The sequence below is a fragment of the Notechis scutatus genome, chromosome 3, assembly GCF_049901735.1.
Source record: "Notechis scutatus isolate UNSWTSFEM ecotype Mainland chromosome 3, rNotScu1.2, whole genome shotgun sequence".
Taxonomy (NCBI): domain Eukaryota; kingdom Metazoa; phylum Chordata; class Lepidosauria; order Squamata; family Elapidae; genus Notechis; species Notechis scutatus.
In genome coordinates this window covers 194,797,424-194,815,797 of record NC_142011.1, presented here as the reverse complement: position 1 = coordinate 194,815,797, position 18,374 = coordinate 194,797,424, and the positions used below count along the sequence as shown (strand labels likewise).

Here is an 18,374-nt window from a genome sequence, read left to right as displayed (position 1 = left end):
TGAAAAAGCAGGAAATAAAGGACAGCCAAGAGCCCAGGCGGGTAGGTGGGCCAAACAGATGTCCCAGTTCTGTGTCTGCTGCTCTTCAGAGCTACTGGTTCTATAGAACTGGGCTGAACCGGTAACATCTCACCCCTGCTTTAGACCAAGATATTTCCTCAACAGATTCTGAAAAATATCCCAGACAAATAACTGGGGTGAGGGGGAATGTAGCAATAGTGCTTTGTCTGCTGGATCGAGGAATATTATTAGTGAGTGATCAAACATTTTGAATGTCCATGTCCATATGATTTTCTCATCTTGTGGGAAATGGTTTTTGGACCAAAGACCCCATGTAGAAATATACTTTTAGCTTCCTCTTAAGCCATTCCCATCATACAATTTCTTTTGGCCTGGGAAAATTTTGGCAGAAAACACAATAGCAATGTAACACAACACTAAACTGAATCAAATCCTAATGCTTACACAAGTACCCATATTGAAATGCTTCTTAAATAATGGCCAGCAGAGATGCATGTTTCCTAACATAAAGTAAACATTATAAAAAAAGGAGGCTTTCCTTTTGAAACCATATAATACATTTTGACTTTCATCCTGATTTGTCAAACCAGTTACTCAAGCCGGGTTGGTGGAACTTCATCAACAGATTTCATTGGATGTCTTAATGTTCAAGATGAATTGATTTTGGGTGGTTTACTACATGTTATCCCTAGTCTTCTTGGGGGAAAAAATCCCATCAGAAATGAAGTACTTTAAAACTATTATGTTCTGTTGCAGGTAACTTTCATTGATTGTGAGGGGGCATGCATAAGCACACCAACGTGCCTTTCCTATTGTTTCTTTTATTTTTCTTACATGTATCCATTTCATGTATTCATAACTATATTTATTCTTATACCTATTGTCTTGTAAGCGATTGACAAATCAAATTAAAATAAAATAAAAAATGATCTGCAAGGAGTTTTATAGCTCCAAGAAAATGAGGCTGGGACTTTAAAAAAAAACAAACTATGTTTAAACATAGGATGAATCTATATGTAAACATAGAATGTATAGTAAGAATGTCTATTGGAAATTTTAAATTATTTTCAATCCAATCTAGACAATATTACTAAGGACTTTTCCTCAATAGAGTCTAGATGAATCTAGGGATAAATCATCTCAAATTCTATGGATGAATCATTTCAGAATCCATATTTATATTTTAGTGTTCAGAGAAGATAAGAGAAGTATCGGGGGGGGCGGGGAGAATGGTGAAAAAATACCTTGCTGTTAATCCAGTAGGGATTGTTAATCCTGATTTATTAAAGAAGTTAAACTATGTCTAACACATGAGGGATATTTCTGATTCTTGCTGTTCCTCACTAAAGCAGCAGTGTGATTTCAAGTAGAAATTTGAAATATTTGTTCAAGGTGACATGCAAACTTCTGCTCGTTAACTCAGAAATGAGGACTGCTGAATTTATGTTCAGCTTTTGGCAATCTTTCTCCTTTTCCTTCTGTCCTGGCCACTTTTTACAGAGGCATGATAGAGAACGTCTTAACAAACTGCATCGCTGTCTGGTTTGGTGGCAGCAGTGCCTCAGGTAGAAAGTCCATACAGAGAGTGGTAAGGACAGCCGAGAAGATCATAGGAAGCTCACTTCCTGTCATTCAAGATACTGCTCATAAGCGCTATGGGCTTAGAGCTCAAAGCATTGTTAGAGACCCCACACACCCACTTCACAGTCTGTTTCTGGAGCTCCCCTTTGGGAAGAGGTTTTGAAGTGTTTCTAGCAGGACTAACCAGTTCTGTAACAGCTTCTGTTCCCTAGGCCATCTATCTGGTAAACTCACAAGATTCATTTTTCTCACCGTGTACAGGTATACATCTGAACTAGACTCTGTATTTATCTGTATTTATTTATTCTGTTATATTATGTAGTGTCTATTGAAGGTAGTGACCCTTTGAGAGCTGTATGCCATGAAATTTCACTTTAATGTATGCTGATTAGTCTACATTCAAAGTGACAATAAAGTTATAAAGTTAAAGTTAAGTTAATCTTACTTGTGAGTAAGTACACTGCCAACTGAATAATGGGACTTATTTGGAGTAACTGTGCATCAGATTCAGCTATCAGATCTTGTTTCATTCATTATATTACTCATTGCAAGGTCTCTTAGCATCTCATTTCTTGTTAGGTCTTGCATTTGGGTTAAGTCATGTGTCACATAGAGTTTACCATTACGGATTTTGGAGTCTGCTGGATTTTATTTCAAGTGTTGTAAGGGTTCACACTATATATAGCCCGTCCTATCTTGTTTCTTTTTTTGTTGTTGCTGTTTTAAGGCCATCTATTAATAGTACAAGCAGCATGGAGTAACATAACCAAGAAAGTTGCTTTGTATATCAAGTGTTATATAGCCAAGGAATGAGTGCAATGTTTTGGATTCTATTCCCAAAAAATATTTTGGATCAAATCCAAAATTCTCACTCAGGGCACCAAGGACCAAGCTCAAATTATGATATTCTGGACATATTATGCAAAAAGTAGCCCTCTGAAGAAGTCTATAATTTTGGGAAAGGAAAGAGAAAAATAGATGATAAGTAGCCAGTGGATGGAGATATTTATAGCAGTGATGGGTTCACTGGTGCAAGATCTGAAGACCAGTTTGGGGACCCAATTCCTAGAGAAAATCTATGTATATGTGTATTGTTAGATGCTTACACCAACCTGATGGCATGCAATCAACCTGTTTGCGACTCTTTAAAATAACTCAGTATTTTCCCAGGACTCATGTGGCTGCTACAGAGGGCTGTTATGAGGTTCCTAAAGAAGATATGGGTGCTTTAAAGAGTTGCAGACTGGTGCTAAGTTTACTTTTCCACATGCTCTGAAGCACCTAGATATTTAGAAATACCTTCCCATCCCCCCTTCAGGACTTCTATACATATGCCTTTGAGAAATATTGAATCATCATCTTCTTCTTCTTTTAATAAACCCATAATCCCTTGCGTGGTGGAGTCTGGGCAACTGAATGGAGCTGAGTGTTTACTGGCCAGATGCCCTTCCTGTCACCAATGAGGAGTTTTATGCAGCAGATAAATTCTCATTGTGCCCAGAGAGAGAAATATCTGCCTCTACCTAGGATTGAACTCACAGCCTCCTGATTGTGAGGTGAGACTCCTCCTCTAGGCCACTGCACTACTCTTTGAGAAATATTGTATCATCTGGAGTATTTCCTTTTGAAATCCTATTTTGACCTAAATTCCCGTATTTCCTCATGCATGTTTGGGCCACTGGTATATTTAAAGGAAGATACACTGTTCTATGTACTTTAAGCCTGAGTTGTCATATTCACAAATATTGTCAACTGTTGAGCAAGGAAAGGAAAGAAAGAGACACCATCAACTGAAAGTAGGCACTACGGATTAGTCCTTGACTTATCATTAAGCAGTTTGGTCATCAAGTGAAGCATCATATGGCAACACCTGATTTTGCTGCCTTTTTTCCTGTGGTCATTATGTGATTCACTGTGGTCATTAAGTGAGATATCATGTCCCTGAAACTTGCAACATTCCCTGCCAGCTTCTCTATGTGGGATGATTGCCAACTGTCCAAATCATTATCAATTAACCAAGGGAATCCTGGGACAATCATGTGATTATATAGTAAGTCCCTTGTTTCAGCACTGTTGTAATTTTGAATGGTCAGTAAATGAATGGTTGTAAGTTAAGGAGTTCCTGTATGGTACTGTGCTAATAACTAGCTTTGCATTTTTAAACCAGGATAGATTCCTCATCAAAATGATCGCACTGCCGAGAATCAGTTTACTCAGACAAATTGATTAATGTTGTGTTCAGTTTCTGAAATGACTCTTCTTTGCAAAGAGTTCTCTTTTATTACCGTATGTTCATGATACTTTGAGGGTTTTTTTTCTTTTCAACTTCTTGGTAGTGTTTTTGAACGTACAGTACTTTATTGTGGAATATGGCAGAAGATGGTACTGCTGGTCTTAGTTTTCTGTTTTAACATGTTCCAGCGCTTTGCAATTTCCCTTGTTGTCCTTGTTTTCTGATGTGAAAAAGCTGAATGGAAGAATTTCCCGCACATTGCCGTCCCTTAAGATTTAACTGAAACATCGAAAGCCAAGGAGCCTTCAGACATTAGAAGGATGACTGAACAAATTTTCAGGCCACCCCATTGATGACTAAGTTCATGAATGCCAAATTGTGCCCATGGGGATTTTATTTTTAAATTCTCCATCTTTGAAAACAATTTCAAAGCAAGCTAAGCTCTCTTTCCCTGAATTGAAGGTGAATTGGTAGAAAATGTCATGAAGATGTTTTCCCTTTGTCAACCAAAGGAATTCTATGAACTCCTGGATCAATGAAAGACTCCCTCATAGTGCTTCCAGATATTTCAGTCAAAATTCTCGCCATCCCTGATTATTGGCTAATGAGAGGCTAAGAGTGGTGGTCCAATACCATCTGGAAGGCATCAGATTGTCCTAACTTAGAGGTCACCACTGTGGGGAAATAACCAAGGAGCAGAATAGGCAATAATACAGTTTATAGAAGCAAGAATTCATATAAATCAATTCAAGTATTCCTTGATGAAATGGGACTTTTAAAGTCTTTTAATACTGTTATTTTGGATTTCCCGTTTTGCAATGTTAATTACCTTCCCACAAGAAAATAAGGAGAGCAGAGCCAGTGTTCTGGTTTTATTGAGCATGGCCAATGGTTTGAATTGTCCAACAAATTGCACCTTACATGACCTGGGATTCATCTTCATGTCCTGCCTACCCCAGCACAAAGTAAACCCACTAAGACAGGAATCAACACCCCCCCACCCCCTGTTTTGGTAGCCACCTACACCTCTCCTTGTTCCATGGCAAAATTGTGTTTTCTACTTACCTTGAATTTCTGGTCACTTGTCTCTTGGTCCACTGCATCCCGGGCTCTATACAGATCACTTCCCACCATCTTCTGAAGGGTCTTTTTCATAATGGAGAGATGAGATGCTTTATGATATGTGTCCAGAGCCTTTGGCGACCCAAAACAAATGTGCTTCGGAATTGGTTACTTTTCTATTTCTTGTGAGAATAACTTCTCACATTGATAAGAGTGATGTTTACCAAAACAAGAAATGTATACGGAGCTTCTCACTCATCCTGGTTATGATTGTCCCAAATGTGCTTTTTCAAGAAGCAACTGGATTTTCTTTGTTTTTCCTTGAAGGCGTTTTGCTTCTCAGAACTGGAGAAGTTTCTTGGATGAGAAGTGAAACATCTTCAAGGAAAAACAAAGGAAGTCCAGTTATCTCTTGAAAAAGCACCTTTGAGACTAAACAAGGGAGGTCTCATAAAAGAGGCAAATTTCCAATTATTTGTAACTAAAAAGAGAGGAAGTATGGAACAGCTTTAACACTCTAAATTGTGTGTGTTCGTGTGTTTGCATGTGACTTGTAAGTAGAATCCTCATTGGAATACTTGTAACTTTAAGCCTCCTTTCAATAAATACTCTAATGAGTATCTTAGATTCTTGGTCTTTGGGTCAACTATTTCCATCTTAGACTGCAAAGCAGGAAGCTGATCCCTCAGTTGTTTTACTGAGTGACCCATTTAGTGCTTCTATTAAGCCATAGAGCAGAATTTACAATTCTCTTTTTGGTTTTTACAGATGCATTGTGAGAGGTTTATATGCATCCTGAGAATTCTTGGAACAACCCTCTTTGGAGTATCTCTTCTGCTTGGAATTTCAGCTGCTTATATTGTGGGCTACCAGTTTATCCAAACAGACAACTATTATTTCTCCTTTGGACTCTATGGTGCTATTTTGGCATCCCACCTTATCATCCAAAGCTTATTTGCCTTTCTTGAGCACCGTAAAATGCGCCGATCTCTGGAGACACCAATCAAGTTGAACAAAACTGTTGCCCTTTGCATTGCTGCCTATCAAGAAGACCCAGACTACTTAAAAAAATGTTTACTTTCCGTGAAGAGGCTCACTTACCCTGGAATTAAGTTGATTATGGTAATCGATGGGAATTCTGAAGATGATGTTTACATGATGGACATTTTTAGTGAAATCATGGGCAGGGATAAATCTGCGACTTACATCTGGAGGAATAACTTTCATCAGAGAGGCCCCAATGAGACTGAAGAGTCCCACAGAGAAAGCATGCAACACGTCACTCAGCTGGTCCTGTCCAACAAGAGTGTCTGCATCATGCAAAAATGGGGTGGAAAAAGGGAAGTCATGTACACAGCCTTCAAAGCGCTGGGGAGAAGTGTGGATTATGTGCAGGTAGGTCTATAACATTCTCCTTCGTTGCCAAATAAAACAGGCATCCCAAGAAAGTCAGTCTTGTATATTTTGAGCTGCATGCAGCCCAACCCATCCTGCTCCTTATGCAAACAGTGTGCCTCTTTCTCTCTCCGTTGGAAAACAGCAGAGCCGTTGAAAAAGCTGGGCTTCTTGAAATAGTTAAGATGATCAGATGGTACATAAGGAACAGTGGTGAGGATTCAGACAGGGAGGGTGAAAGCTTGCCATCAGGTTCTGTGATGATGATAATTACTTAATTAATTTAGAAAGAGAGAGACTCTGGGGCATCTGATTCCACATTGCCTCAGTAGCTTCCCCGAAGGACTTTTTTTCAAGGTAGCAGAAGGTGACACAACTCTACCAGGTGTCTCACAAGCTGCATTATTCCCTGTTCCAGACAGCATGCCATGAACTGTGGTCAGGGAAGCATTTCCGCCTGTAGTTGCTTGGATTTGATTACGTTCCATTGCTAAGCTGGCATAGACCTCAACAGAGTCTGTGGCACTGTAAACAAACCCTGGTTTCCAGTTTCTAAAGAACTTCTACCCTAACCACCTGTTTGTGTTGATAGCCATATTGCAAAGATGATTCTTTAGTTGCTCTTAAAGCTTAAACATTAGCAAACATGGCTGCATAGCGCAAACCTCTACTTCAGCCAGTAGCTAAGTATTCGGTCAGCAAAAAAAGCAAGGGGCGTTCTCCCCTTTTCCATGGGCCTTATTGGTTGAGTTCACACAGCTCAGCTCAGCTATAATATGCGTTGTTATCAGTGGTAGGATTCAAAGATTTTTACCACCAGTTCAGTGGCCGTAGCTTGGTGGGCGTGCTTTGCACACATGCACATACTTTGCATGCACACACACACCAGATGTGCACTTTGCATAGGCGCAGAAGCATTTGCATAGGCACAGAGGCATTCCAAATCACCTCCTGCAAGCCTGCACTCTTCTGGTTGCTTCTGCAGCTGCTGCGCTGCACTCTGCTGTGCCACGCAAATCAGCTGCATTTCAAAAGCAAGGGATAAAGATGAGTATGGGAGCCCAGGCAGGTGGGTGGGCCCAACAGCAGAGTGGCATAGAGAACTGGTTCAGTCTCCACTGCTCATTGGCGCTACCGGCTCAGCAGAACCAGGCTGAAGCAGTAGAATACCACCACTGGTTGTTATAATATGGGTGTTAACATGCTGTACAAAGTCAGTCAGAGTGCTTTTTAAATGTTGCTTTATTGTTTAGTGGCTCTATAGTTAAGATGCTGTGGCTGGTTGGATGGAAAGCCAGCAACCCAGGTTCGAATCCCAAGTGCCACATGACGGGGTGAGCTCCCGTCCTTGTCCAGCTCCTGCCAACCTAGCAGTGTGAAAGCATGCAAATGAAAATAGATAAATAGGTACCACTTTGATGGAAAGGTAACAATGCTCATGTTGGCCTCATGACCGGAGAAATTAATGAAATAGAGATGAGCACCACCTCCTATAGTTGACAACAACTAGGGGAATAAAATCCGCAGGGACTCCTATTGCTTAGTACGATGGGAACTCAACCCAATATGGTTTACTTGCTAAACCAGGTGTGCAGGTATTTTTCTTCATTAAACACTGCACGGCACATAAGTATCATTTGTTATAGCAGGGGCATGCAATGGAAGTAGCCAGAGCAAAACTAAATTTGATTTCATTTCAGTTGCAATGCAGTGGCAATGAATCACAACTCATCAGAGACGATATGATTATTTCCTAGCTGTGGGCTTCCTCTTCACACTAAATATGGCAATTTGCTGTTTGAGATTTCTTGAGGACTGCACCAACATTTATGGAGGCCCTAATGTGGCCCTAAGGTCTCAAATTAAATACTTCCCAATAATTGTGGTCTCTGAGCTACTGTACAGACACAGTATTTGGTTTGAGGCTGCCTTCTACTGGCTAGTCAGTTTAAAGATGAAAAACTGTAAGAAGAAAGAATAGGATTTTACTCTAGGTAGTATGCAGTAAAATAGTGAAACTGTGCCCAACTATAGGTAGTATGTGGTCAACATAGTGAAAAATATCCCTATCAAGCAACCTGTCTACAGGTAATCTTTGACTTACAATAGTAACTTGACTTATTATCTTGGGGCTAATTATGATCTGGATTTAAAGTTCCAACCATTATCTCTTTTCCACAGTCACACAACCAAACTTTGGGTGCTTAGTACAATGGCTACATTTATGGTTGTTTGCACCATCCCATGGAAATGTGACTGCATTTTATGACAGTTTTGCCCCAAACCAGCACTTATTTCCACTTTTGAGCAAAACCGTGTCCGTAGCAAACCATCAGTTCTCTTAGTGATTATATTGATCCAGTTAACAACTGCTGCAAAAAAATTTAGTCACATGACTGGCCCATTTTACGACCAAGATGGCCAGATTCCAGTATGGTTGTAAGTTGAAGACTACCTGTATAACACCCTAACCACATTTATAAATTTGGATCCTGTTTTTTTTTTTTAGAATGAAATCACCATCAATAGACACCATATGTAATACCAGGAGTCACTTTTTAAGAAAAATACCTCCAATATTTTTATAGGAGATGGGAAATATGAACCTACATTAAGAATCTTAGTATGTCAAGATTGCAGTTTGCTTTTGTAATTACTACTTTGCCTAGAATTACCATTTCTTCTGTTTGCATAGAAGTTTACTTCTCAATATTTACTGCTGAGAACACAAGCAGGAGGAAAACAATTTTGCTCATTTCTTGCTTTTTGGCTTCTCAGAAAACATCTGATTGGCTACTGTGGAAATAGAAGTGTGAATGGATAAGACTTTAGGCTGAGTTAGCAAAGTTTTTTTTTCTCGGATATTTGATTTCCCTCACACCTTCCATCTGCTATCACAAGTAGAAGTTCAGATGCTCCACAGAATCAACAGGGGATAGTTTATATATTTTATTTTTTATATATTTATGACAGTTTATGACCTTTATTATTTTGATGTAACTGAAGGTGGTGAACATATTTAATATTACTACCCCTTATTTTCCTGTAAGGTTTGTTGGGCTGAGAGAGTAACTGGTCCAAAGCCATCCAGTCGGCTTTCGTGACTAAGGTGGGACTAGAACTCACAGTCTTCTGGTGATTGGTCCAAACTTCACCTAGCCAACTTTCAGGCCTAAAATGGAACTAGAACTCACCCTCTCCTAGTTTCTAGGCTAGTGCCTTAACCACTAGATCAAACAGGCGGATGAGCTAAAGGTGTGATGCAAAATAGGCTACCAAATCTGGCTGATAAACACCCAAGATTCCAGGCCATTGTTATCTAATATTAAGAATGCTTTTTTCTCTCTGTCTCTATCTTTTTTTTTCCTACTGTCTTTTTTTTTCCAAGAAAAAAAAATCATCAAGCACATTTCTTTTTTTAAAAAGATAACAATAATCCCAGCGAGGAGTTGAAAGCTTAGTTCATTCTTTGAGCATCTCAGAGGCTCTCTTATGTGAACATATGGTTTTACGCCTCAAAAGAGAAACTCAAAGTTTTGGCAGCGTCCGTGAAAATGGAAAGTTTGTAGTCCTATAAAAACTTGTTAAGAAGCAAGGAGGGAAAGAGGGTTGGGTCAGGAAGATGGGGGGGGGAGGCGAAGCCTAGAAATACAAACAAGACAAGTCCTTCAGCCAAGTTCTTTGGCTTCAGCCTCCACAGCTGCATTACCTCACTCAAGGCAAAAGCTTTGCGTTTAAAGCCTTGGTGATACTGTTCGCTTAAAAATGAATTAGGCCAGGCCAACTCCCCAATTCTAAAAAACAAGCTTCAGGCGGCGATTATCTGTCAGCTGGGCTATATCTAGTAGACATCTCCACCCATGCAATATCCCTCAAAAATGAAGTGGCTGGTGATGTGGGGGAAAGCTTATCCCCCCAACTATATTTTACTCATGCAAGCTACTTGTATGTCAGTGTATTTGTATTCTTGATACCCTCTTCTATCTATCTATCTATCTATCTATCTATCTATCTATCTATCTATCTATCTATCTATCTATCTATCTATCTATCTATCTGATATCTTCTCTCTCTCTTACCTATCTCGTATCTACCTATTTTATCTATCTTATCTATCTATCTATCTATCTATCTATCTATCTATCTATCTATCTATCTATATCTATCTAATCAATTAATCTATCTATCTGTCTAATCTATCTTCTCTATGTATTATCTTTTTTGGGGGGGGTTGACCCAAAAATGTTATTAACATTAACATGGCCATGTTAAGATGTTTAATATCTGGAGCAGTGAAGGGTGGGACAATGAACAAGAACACACAGTTACAGTTAATTGTTTGAAAAGAGCTGGCCATTGCATGAGGCAATCTAAGCTGTGATCGGTTATTGAGAGTGTAAAGGGGGAGTTTCCTTGTTTCCCGCCCTTTTTCCTCTGTGTGCTATGTGATTTACCTCATGATGTTCTGGCTTTGTTGGTTTACCTCGCGATGCTTCTGTTTGCCCAACTTTCTAGTCTGCTGTGTATATAGTTATAAAATATATTTATTTATATACAACTATGTGTCAGCGTCTCTGACTCTATTTGGACACCAGTTGCATAATTCCCTGACAAGCAGGTCCTATTGCTGGGCAAAATGAGATGGCCATGGCCAACAGCAAAAGAGAGAAAAGATGGCAGTCACTATTTGTACTTCCCAAAGTGAAGGTCATAGAGCCATTGTTAATGTCCAAGAAAAACATAGTTGCTCATCTAGATGACTCTTCTGCAAGGGATGGGGAGGAGACTGGGCGCAACGCAAGCAAGAGTTAGTCAGTGGATGACATCCCCCCAAAATAAGACCTGGTGCCTCTTTGGGTGGAAAAAAAATAAGACTCTGTCTTATGACAGAGTCTTATTTTTGGGGAACCGTGGTATTAAGCCACACAAACTTGAAATTTGGCAGTAACTCCATAATTTAGAATTCAGATATAATTTCAGTTTTATTTTATTTTTTACACATGTGATATTTTCTCCCCATGAGTCACCAATTTTCATCTAACTTTAATGATTTGATCATGATGAATCACAGACATTGAGGCCCTTTTGGGAAAGGAGATGCATTATGAATGGCTAGAGTATTATGTTTGCTTGGCTTGAAAACATTATATTCTTTCTTTTTTTTAACAACTGAAACTTTTGGGCAACTTCATTTATGTATTGAAAGTTTATCCAATGTTCTTCCAAAGGAAGAAGGCTGGTTTTAACAACACTGATTTTAATTTTGAGTTTAATTGTGCTAATTTGATTAGCATGTCCAATATTGTGCATATTCGTTTAATTATCTTAAGTTGCCTTAAGTTGCCATTCAGTTCCTGAATGGATTCTCTCAAAGTATTGAAGATCCAGCTTGCTCTGAGAATAGGAACCATTTTCTCCCTTTACTTTATTCTGCCTTGATCTTTGAACCTTTTTGTATGAAATTCCTCCTTTATAATTTTGACCACCAATGGGAGTCTGTTGAGTGTGCTAGAAGCAGCACATGCACTAGATGATTGTCAGGGATGCTTCAACTCTATAGAGTATTGTTAAGGTGTGCAAACATTGTTATTATTAAGGTATTGTTCAGGTGTGCAAACAATTCTTGAGCTTGAAACAGGCCCTCTGATATTCAACCAAAATGCTCAAGATAACCCTTCTTGAATCTATTTTGGTTTTAAGCTCAGAATTTAAATTCAAACTTTCAATTCAAAAGTGTTTTGTGCATTTCTAGGGCTGGACATAGAAGAGATGAGAGTAATCCCATTTAGACTATACTGACATGAGGATAGATCCTTCAGAAAACTATGGATTAAAGTCAAAATTGCAACAGTTCAAAAAATGTGTTCACTAAGCTGCTTGCTTACTGAATTAACCCATTCTCTCAGTTTACACAGTACTGTAAACCATAAACCAGTCAGAGAGGTTGGGTTTACACAGCACTTTAACGCACACATACCTCCAGCAAGATTAAAAATAAACCAAATTTCACATAGCCACTAAATCTTTATTTAAACCAAGCTATGCGAAGTGTGCTGTATATACAACACAAATACTAGTTGTATTCACAACAGCCATGCTCAAAAGAGCTATCTATTTCACATTTTAAGGAGGCTAAAAATATAACCCCTTCCCAGTCCATTGGAAACGTGAGCATATAATCAGGAAATAAAATAACATGCACTCTAAACATAAGAGTGAAACAGACTTTTATTAATGTTTAGAAGTGTGGAGCCCCATGAATTGAGAGTTCAAAGAGAGCTGGATGGCGGAATCCAAGGTATATATTTCACATGAATAGCTAAACCTCCTGTGAGTGAAAAGGGCTATCATATTTCTTCCCAGATCCTCTGCCAATTTTTTTTGAAGCATCTGTAAGTTCACTCATCATTCATTCCCCCTTAGGACAATGGGAAACATTTGAACTGGGGCACCAAATGCAATCTTTTCCCCCCTTTTGAGGGGGGAAAGATCAGGAAAAGTGCAAAGCACCCACCATGTAGCGTTTCTTTATCCCTGTTCTATATACGATAAGATGATATAAGATATGAGATATAAGATACAAGATGGTTATATAAGATGAGATAAGATGAAATGAACAAACAAGATAAGATATTCCTTTTTGTCACTTTTTTCTGTGAACACACTGGCACACATTAAAAAATGAAATTCCGATGCCCACTCTTAAAAGAATATATATATATAGAGAGAGATATATTACAACGCAAGACCCAGGATACCACAACAAAAGAACTCACAAGCCCATCACACAACCCATTACCCAAGCCGTTAAAACACAAGAGGCTAACGACCCAGGAGATGACAGCACAAGATCCAGGATATCTCTACAACAAAAGGCCATTACACAGCCCATTATACCAACATCAACTCCATCAACAATCAAGAGCTGCAGCACAGCCAACCAGCCCAGCACACCATCCCCACCACTTGTATATATAGAGATGGCAGCTCCGGTCACACACTGCTTGCACTGGCACTGCAAAGCACCAGCCTGAAGATGGCGAGTGGGACCTCGCCAAACGTGCCTAGATACTTTGAATCTTACGGAGATAACAAAGATCCATATATATATATATATATATATATATATATATATATATATATATATATATATATATATATATATATATATATATATATATATATATATATACACTGTGTGTGTGTGTGTGTGTGTGTGTAATTGAATGGCATTCAGCAAGCTAAGCATAATTTTCAAGAACAACCTCCCCAGTGGTAGGATTCAATTTTTTTTTACTACCGGTTCTGGGGGCATGGCTTGGTAAGAGTGGCAGGGGAAGGATACTATAAAACCTCCAGTCAGAGGTGGTATTTGCCGGTTCTCCGAACTACTCAAAATTTCTGCTACCGGTTCTCCAGAACTGCTGAATACTATCTCTGAAACTCCCTCTATACCTGAAGAGAAAAGTTTTTGATCAGTGTGTTACCTGCTCTAAAATAGGCCAGTGAAACATGGACACTAACCTCACAATCAGTACAAAAGCTAGGAGTGGCACCAAGAGGAAAGATACATGCTCAGCATCAGGGGTGGGATATGACAGGGTTAACTACCGGTTCGGGATTTATGATGTGCTTCCCTGCACTGCAAGCAGAGAAGCAGCCTTTGAAACAGCCCTCTTTTCCTGCTTTTTTAACTGCAGCTGTGCCTCGTTCGGCAGCTGAAGTTGAAAAATCAGGAAATAAAGATCAGCAAAGAGCCCAGGTGGGTGGGTGGGCAAAAACATCAGCAGACATTGAACCGGTTCTATGTCTGCTGCTCTTCAGAGCTACCGCTTCTACAGAGGTGGACAGAACCGGTAGAAACCCACCCCTGCTCAGCATTACAAGACAAGATACAAAGATCTACAGATGGATTAGAGAATAAAGAAAAGTATATGTTATCATCAAGAGAGTAAAAGAAATGAAACAGAAATGGGCTGGCCACATAGCAAGAAAAACTGATGACAGGACAACCAAGAAATCATGGAATAGACCCCACTTGAAAAAAAAAAGTGTCCATGAAAGAGACCTAAAACATCCCTGACATAAACTGTTTCAAATCCTTCCCTCAAAACGACGCTATAGAGCACTGCACACCGGAACAACTAGACACAAGGACAGTTTTTTCCCAAACACCATCACTCTGCTAAACAAATAATTCCCTCAACACTGTCCAATTATTTACAAAGTCTGCACTACTATTACTATTAATCTTCTCACCACTCCTTCTCACCCATCCCCTCCCACTTGTGACTGTATGACTGTAACTTTGTTGCTTGTATCCTTACAATCTATATTGACTGTTTCCTAGTATGATTTGATTGCTTATTTGTTCTCTGTGACCTTATGATTCTTGACTCTTGACGAATGTATCTTTTCTTTTATGTACACTGAGAGCATTTGCACCAAGACAAATTCCTTGTGTGTCCAATCACACTTGGCCAATAAAGAATTTTAATTCTAATTTAATTCTAATTTAATTCTAATTCTAATTCTAATTCTAATTCTAATTCTAATTCTAATTCTATTCTATTCTATTCTATTCTATTCTATTCTATTCTATTCTATTCTATTTCACAAGTCTCTTTGTCCAATACTCTAAAGGCACCGTGGTACATTTTACATTGTGGTGTACTTGTTCTGCATTTCTAATCCATTGCTAAAGAATTCCCAGTCACAGTATCGGATGTAATCATTATGGGATTTCCTGGGAAACCCAGTGAGAAAATATCATCAACAGGCAAGCATTATTATTTAACTATGCAATTGCTTGTAGTTCTTTTTTTTTTTTCCTTCAACAATCTTGTCCCTGATCTCTTAATTTTTTTATGTGCTTTTTTTTAATGGATAGGTATGTGATTCAGACACGATGCTCGATCCAGCTTCTTCGGTGGAAATGGTGAAGGTTTTAGAAGAAGATCCCATGGTTGGTGGTGTTGGGGGAGACGTACAGGTGAATACAGTAATCTTACTGACTTTAGGATGACATTTTTTGTGCTTTCTTTGTAACTGCTTGAACAAGTCTCTGCAGTTTACCTGGCAAGATTTCAGAACCAGTTTGTCCTGGTCTCCTTCCTGTGTCAGAGTGACTGGCCCAATATTCCTCAGCTGGTTTTGTGCCTAAAGTGGGATTAGAACTAGTAGGCAGGCTCCATTATGATAATAAATCAAGGACTACCTGTCCATCAGAAAAAGGTGACATATAAATTTGTTGAATACATATTAAGTACTATCATAGTAGTTATTGGTCTGATCAGTTAGAGAAGATTGAATTTAAACTCCCTTAATCAGAATAACAAAAAGCAAAGCAAAGCAAAGCTATCTATTCAAACTAAAATATTAGGTCTTTGGAACTCTTGGCTTAATTTACTATTAATTTTATTTGATTTATTTGATTTGTCAAATGCTTACAATATAATAGAAATAAGAATAACCCCATAAGTATAAATACATGAAATAGGTACGAATAATTGGGGACAATAGGACAGGGACGGTAGGCACGATGGTGTGCTTATGCATGCCCCTTACAGACCTCTTAGGAATGGGGTGAGGTCAATAGAGGCTAGTTTGAGGGTAAAGGAGTGGGAGTTTGAGAATGCGACAATAGAATCAGGTAGTGAGTTCCATACATTGACCACTCTGTTGCTGAAATCATACTTCCTGCAATCAAGTTTGGAGTGGTTTACATTAAGTTTATATCTGTTGTGTGCTCTTGTGTTGTTGTGGTTAAAGCTGAAATAGTCATTAACTGGTAAGACATTATAACTGATAAGAGGTTATACTATACTATTAAGACTGCCTACTATGGCAGCAAAAGCAATAAAAACTTTTGGGACATCCTAAAATCTTGAGAAATGTTATTATACATTTGTTATTCTTATGCGTATAAGAGCTGATGAATGAAAACAATAAATGGGGGACCTTCCATGTTACAATATTAAAAATAACATTGATAGCTTTATCAAGGATAATCTTGTTGTCTTTGTTTCAGGAACTAATCTTTAACCTTCTCTTGCAGATTTTGAACAAGTACGATTCATGGATCTCCTTTCTCAGCAGTGTCAGGTACTGGATGGCATTTAATATTGAACGAGCGTGCCAGTCCTACTTTGGCTGTGTACAGTGTATCAGTGGACCCTTAGGAATGTACAGGAATTCCTTACTCCATGAATTTGTGGAAGATTGGTATAATCAAGAATTCATGGGCTCTCAGTGTAGCTTTGGAGACGATCGACATCTCACCAACAGAGTCCTGAGCCTGGGCTACGCGACAAAGTACACCGCTCGATCAAAGTGCCTTACAGAGACACCCATCGAATATCTCAGATGGTTGAACCAGCAGACCCGTTGGAGTAAGTCCTACTTCCGCGAGTGGTTGTACAACGCCATGTGGTTCCACAAGCACCACTTGTGGATGACCTACGAGGCAGTCATCACAGGGTTCTTTCCATTTTTTCTCATTGCCACTGTCATACAACTTTTTTACCGGGGGAAACTGTGGAACATACTTCTCTTCCTGTTGACTGTTCAACTTGTTGGCCTCATCAAGTCTTCCTTTGCAAGCTGCCTTAGAGGGAACATTGTCATGGTGTTTATGTCCCTTTACTCAGTGTTGTACATGTCAAGTTTACTTCCCGCCAAGATGTTTGCAATCGCCACCATAAACAAGGCAGGATGGGGCACATCTGGCCGAAAAACTATCGTGGTCAATTTCATAGGACTCATCCCCGTGTCTGTTTGGTTTACAATCCTTCTAGGCGGGGTTATTTTCACCATATACAAGGAAACTAGAAAGCCATTTTCCGAATCAAAACAGACAGTGCTGATCATTGGCACAATACTTTACGCCTGCTACTGGGTGATGCTTTTGACTTTATATTTAGCTCTTATCACTAAATGTGGCCGGCGGAAGAAGGAACAACAATACGACATGGTTCTTGATGTGTGATTTTACCAGCATGGACATTTTCTTCTTGTTGTTGTTTCACCTTTGCTGCCCTTAGCAAAGTTTTTTTTTTCCCCCAAGAGACATGAAAATAAACCTTTTCAGAGTTGGTGGCACTGAATTTGACATCGCTAAGGGGAAAAGATTACTGCTGCTTGGACTTGAACATTAACGAAGCATGCCAAAGCAAAAGAGAAAAAAACAAAAAAAAACAAAAAACAAAAAATAAAAATGTGATTGTGCCTTTTTTTTTTTGGTAGGGGGAGGAGGATAAAAATCACGGATTCAACCCATTCCTATGGGTGGTCTCTGAAAATGCACTTTCTTCTATCACACGTATGTCCGAAAGTGTTAATGTCCTATATACCTCATTACTCACTCTGATATGGACAGACACAGAAGAAAGGGAGTTTTGGAGACACAGGCAAAGAATTTGATGGCCCCTTGCAACCATAATTTATAAACTTCTTTGCATTGTTCTGTGATTTTTTTTTTTATAATGATGTGACACGTGTGTGTGTGTTGCGTGTGTGTTTGTGTGTAAATGTGAAACTGTCAAATGCAATTCCAAAGTCAATTTTTATAAGAGTGGATGACCCAGTTGTATTTTTATATCATTGTAATAATTTGTCTTTGTTTACCTTTTACACCATTTTTTTTTTAAAAAACTCGTATTTTATATTACTGCCAAAAATATTTTCTTCCCACCCTACTTAACAGCCTTCTTTTCTAAATAGGTGTTGAAGAATTGTTACTTTAAAATAAAAGGTTTAAAAACGAGAACACCCTTGCCCACAATGTGAAAATGGATGCTCTGTGTTTTTTTTTTTTTTTTTTTAAAGAATTAAAACTTAACTTCTATATTTTTCAATGGATGAATGGCTATTTCTATTACAGCATATATAAACATGTGTGACTTGCTTTAATTTTATTTGGAAAAAGCAATCTGGTTCTCAGTTTATGGGGACAGAAAAACAGTGAGGGAAACTTCTAAAAAGGTCTTCTACATCAGTCCTCCAAGTGTTGTTTTCGTATGAATCTCATCCCTTGCTCTCTGTTACCTTAAGCCTCGGTGAAACCAATCCATCTGATGATAGC

At 38.8% G+C, this 18,374-nt stretch overlaps 1 protein-coding gene across 1 annotated transcript in view; it reads left to right on the top strand.

The window, feature by feature from the left end:
- The window catches only part of HAS2 (hyaluronan synthase 2), a 38,193-nt gene extending 20,057 nt beyond the window's left edge, over positions 1-18,136 (top strand). The window contains exons 2-4 of the mRNA XM_087962159.1: positions 5,666-6,292; positions 15,183-15,284; positions 16,350-18,136. Coding sequence (XP_087818285.1) covers positions 5,666-6,292; positions 15,183-15,284; positions 16,350-17,279 — 1,659 coding nt within the window. The 3' untranslated portion in view covers positions 17,280-18,136. The remainder of the gene's footprint in view (positions 1-5,665; positions 6,293-15,182; positions 15,285-16,349) is intronic.
- Positions 18,137-18,374: the final 238 nt, after the last annotated feature.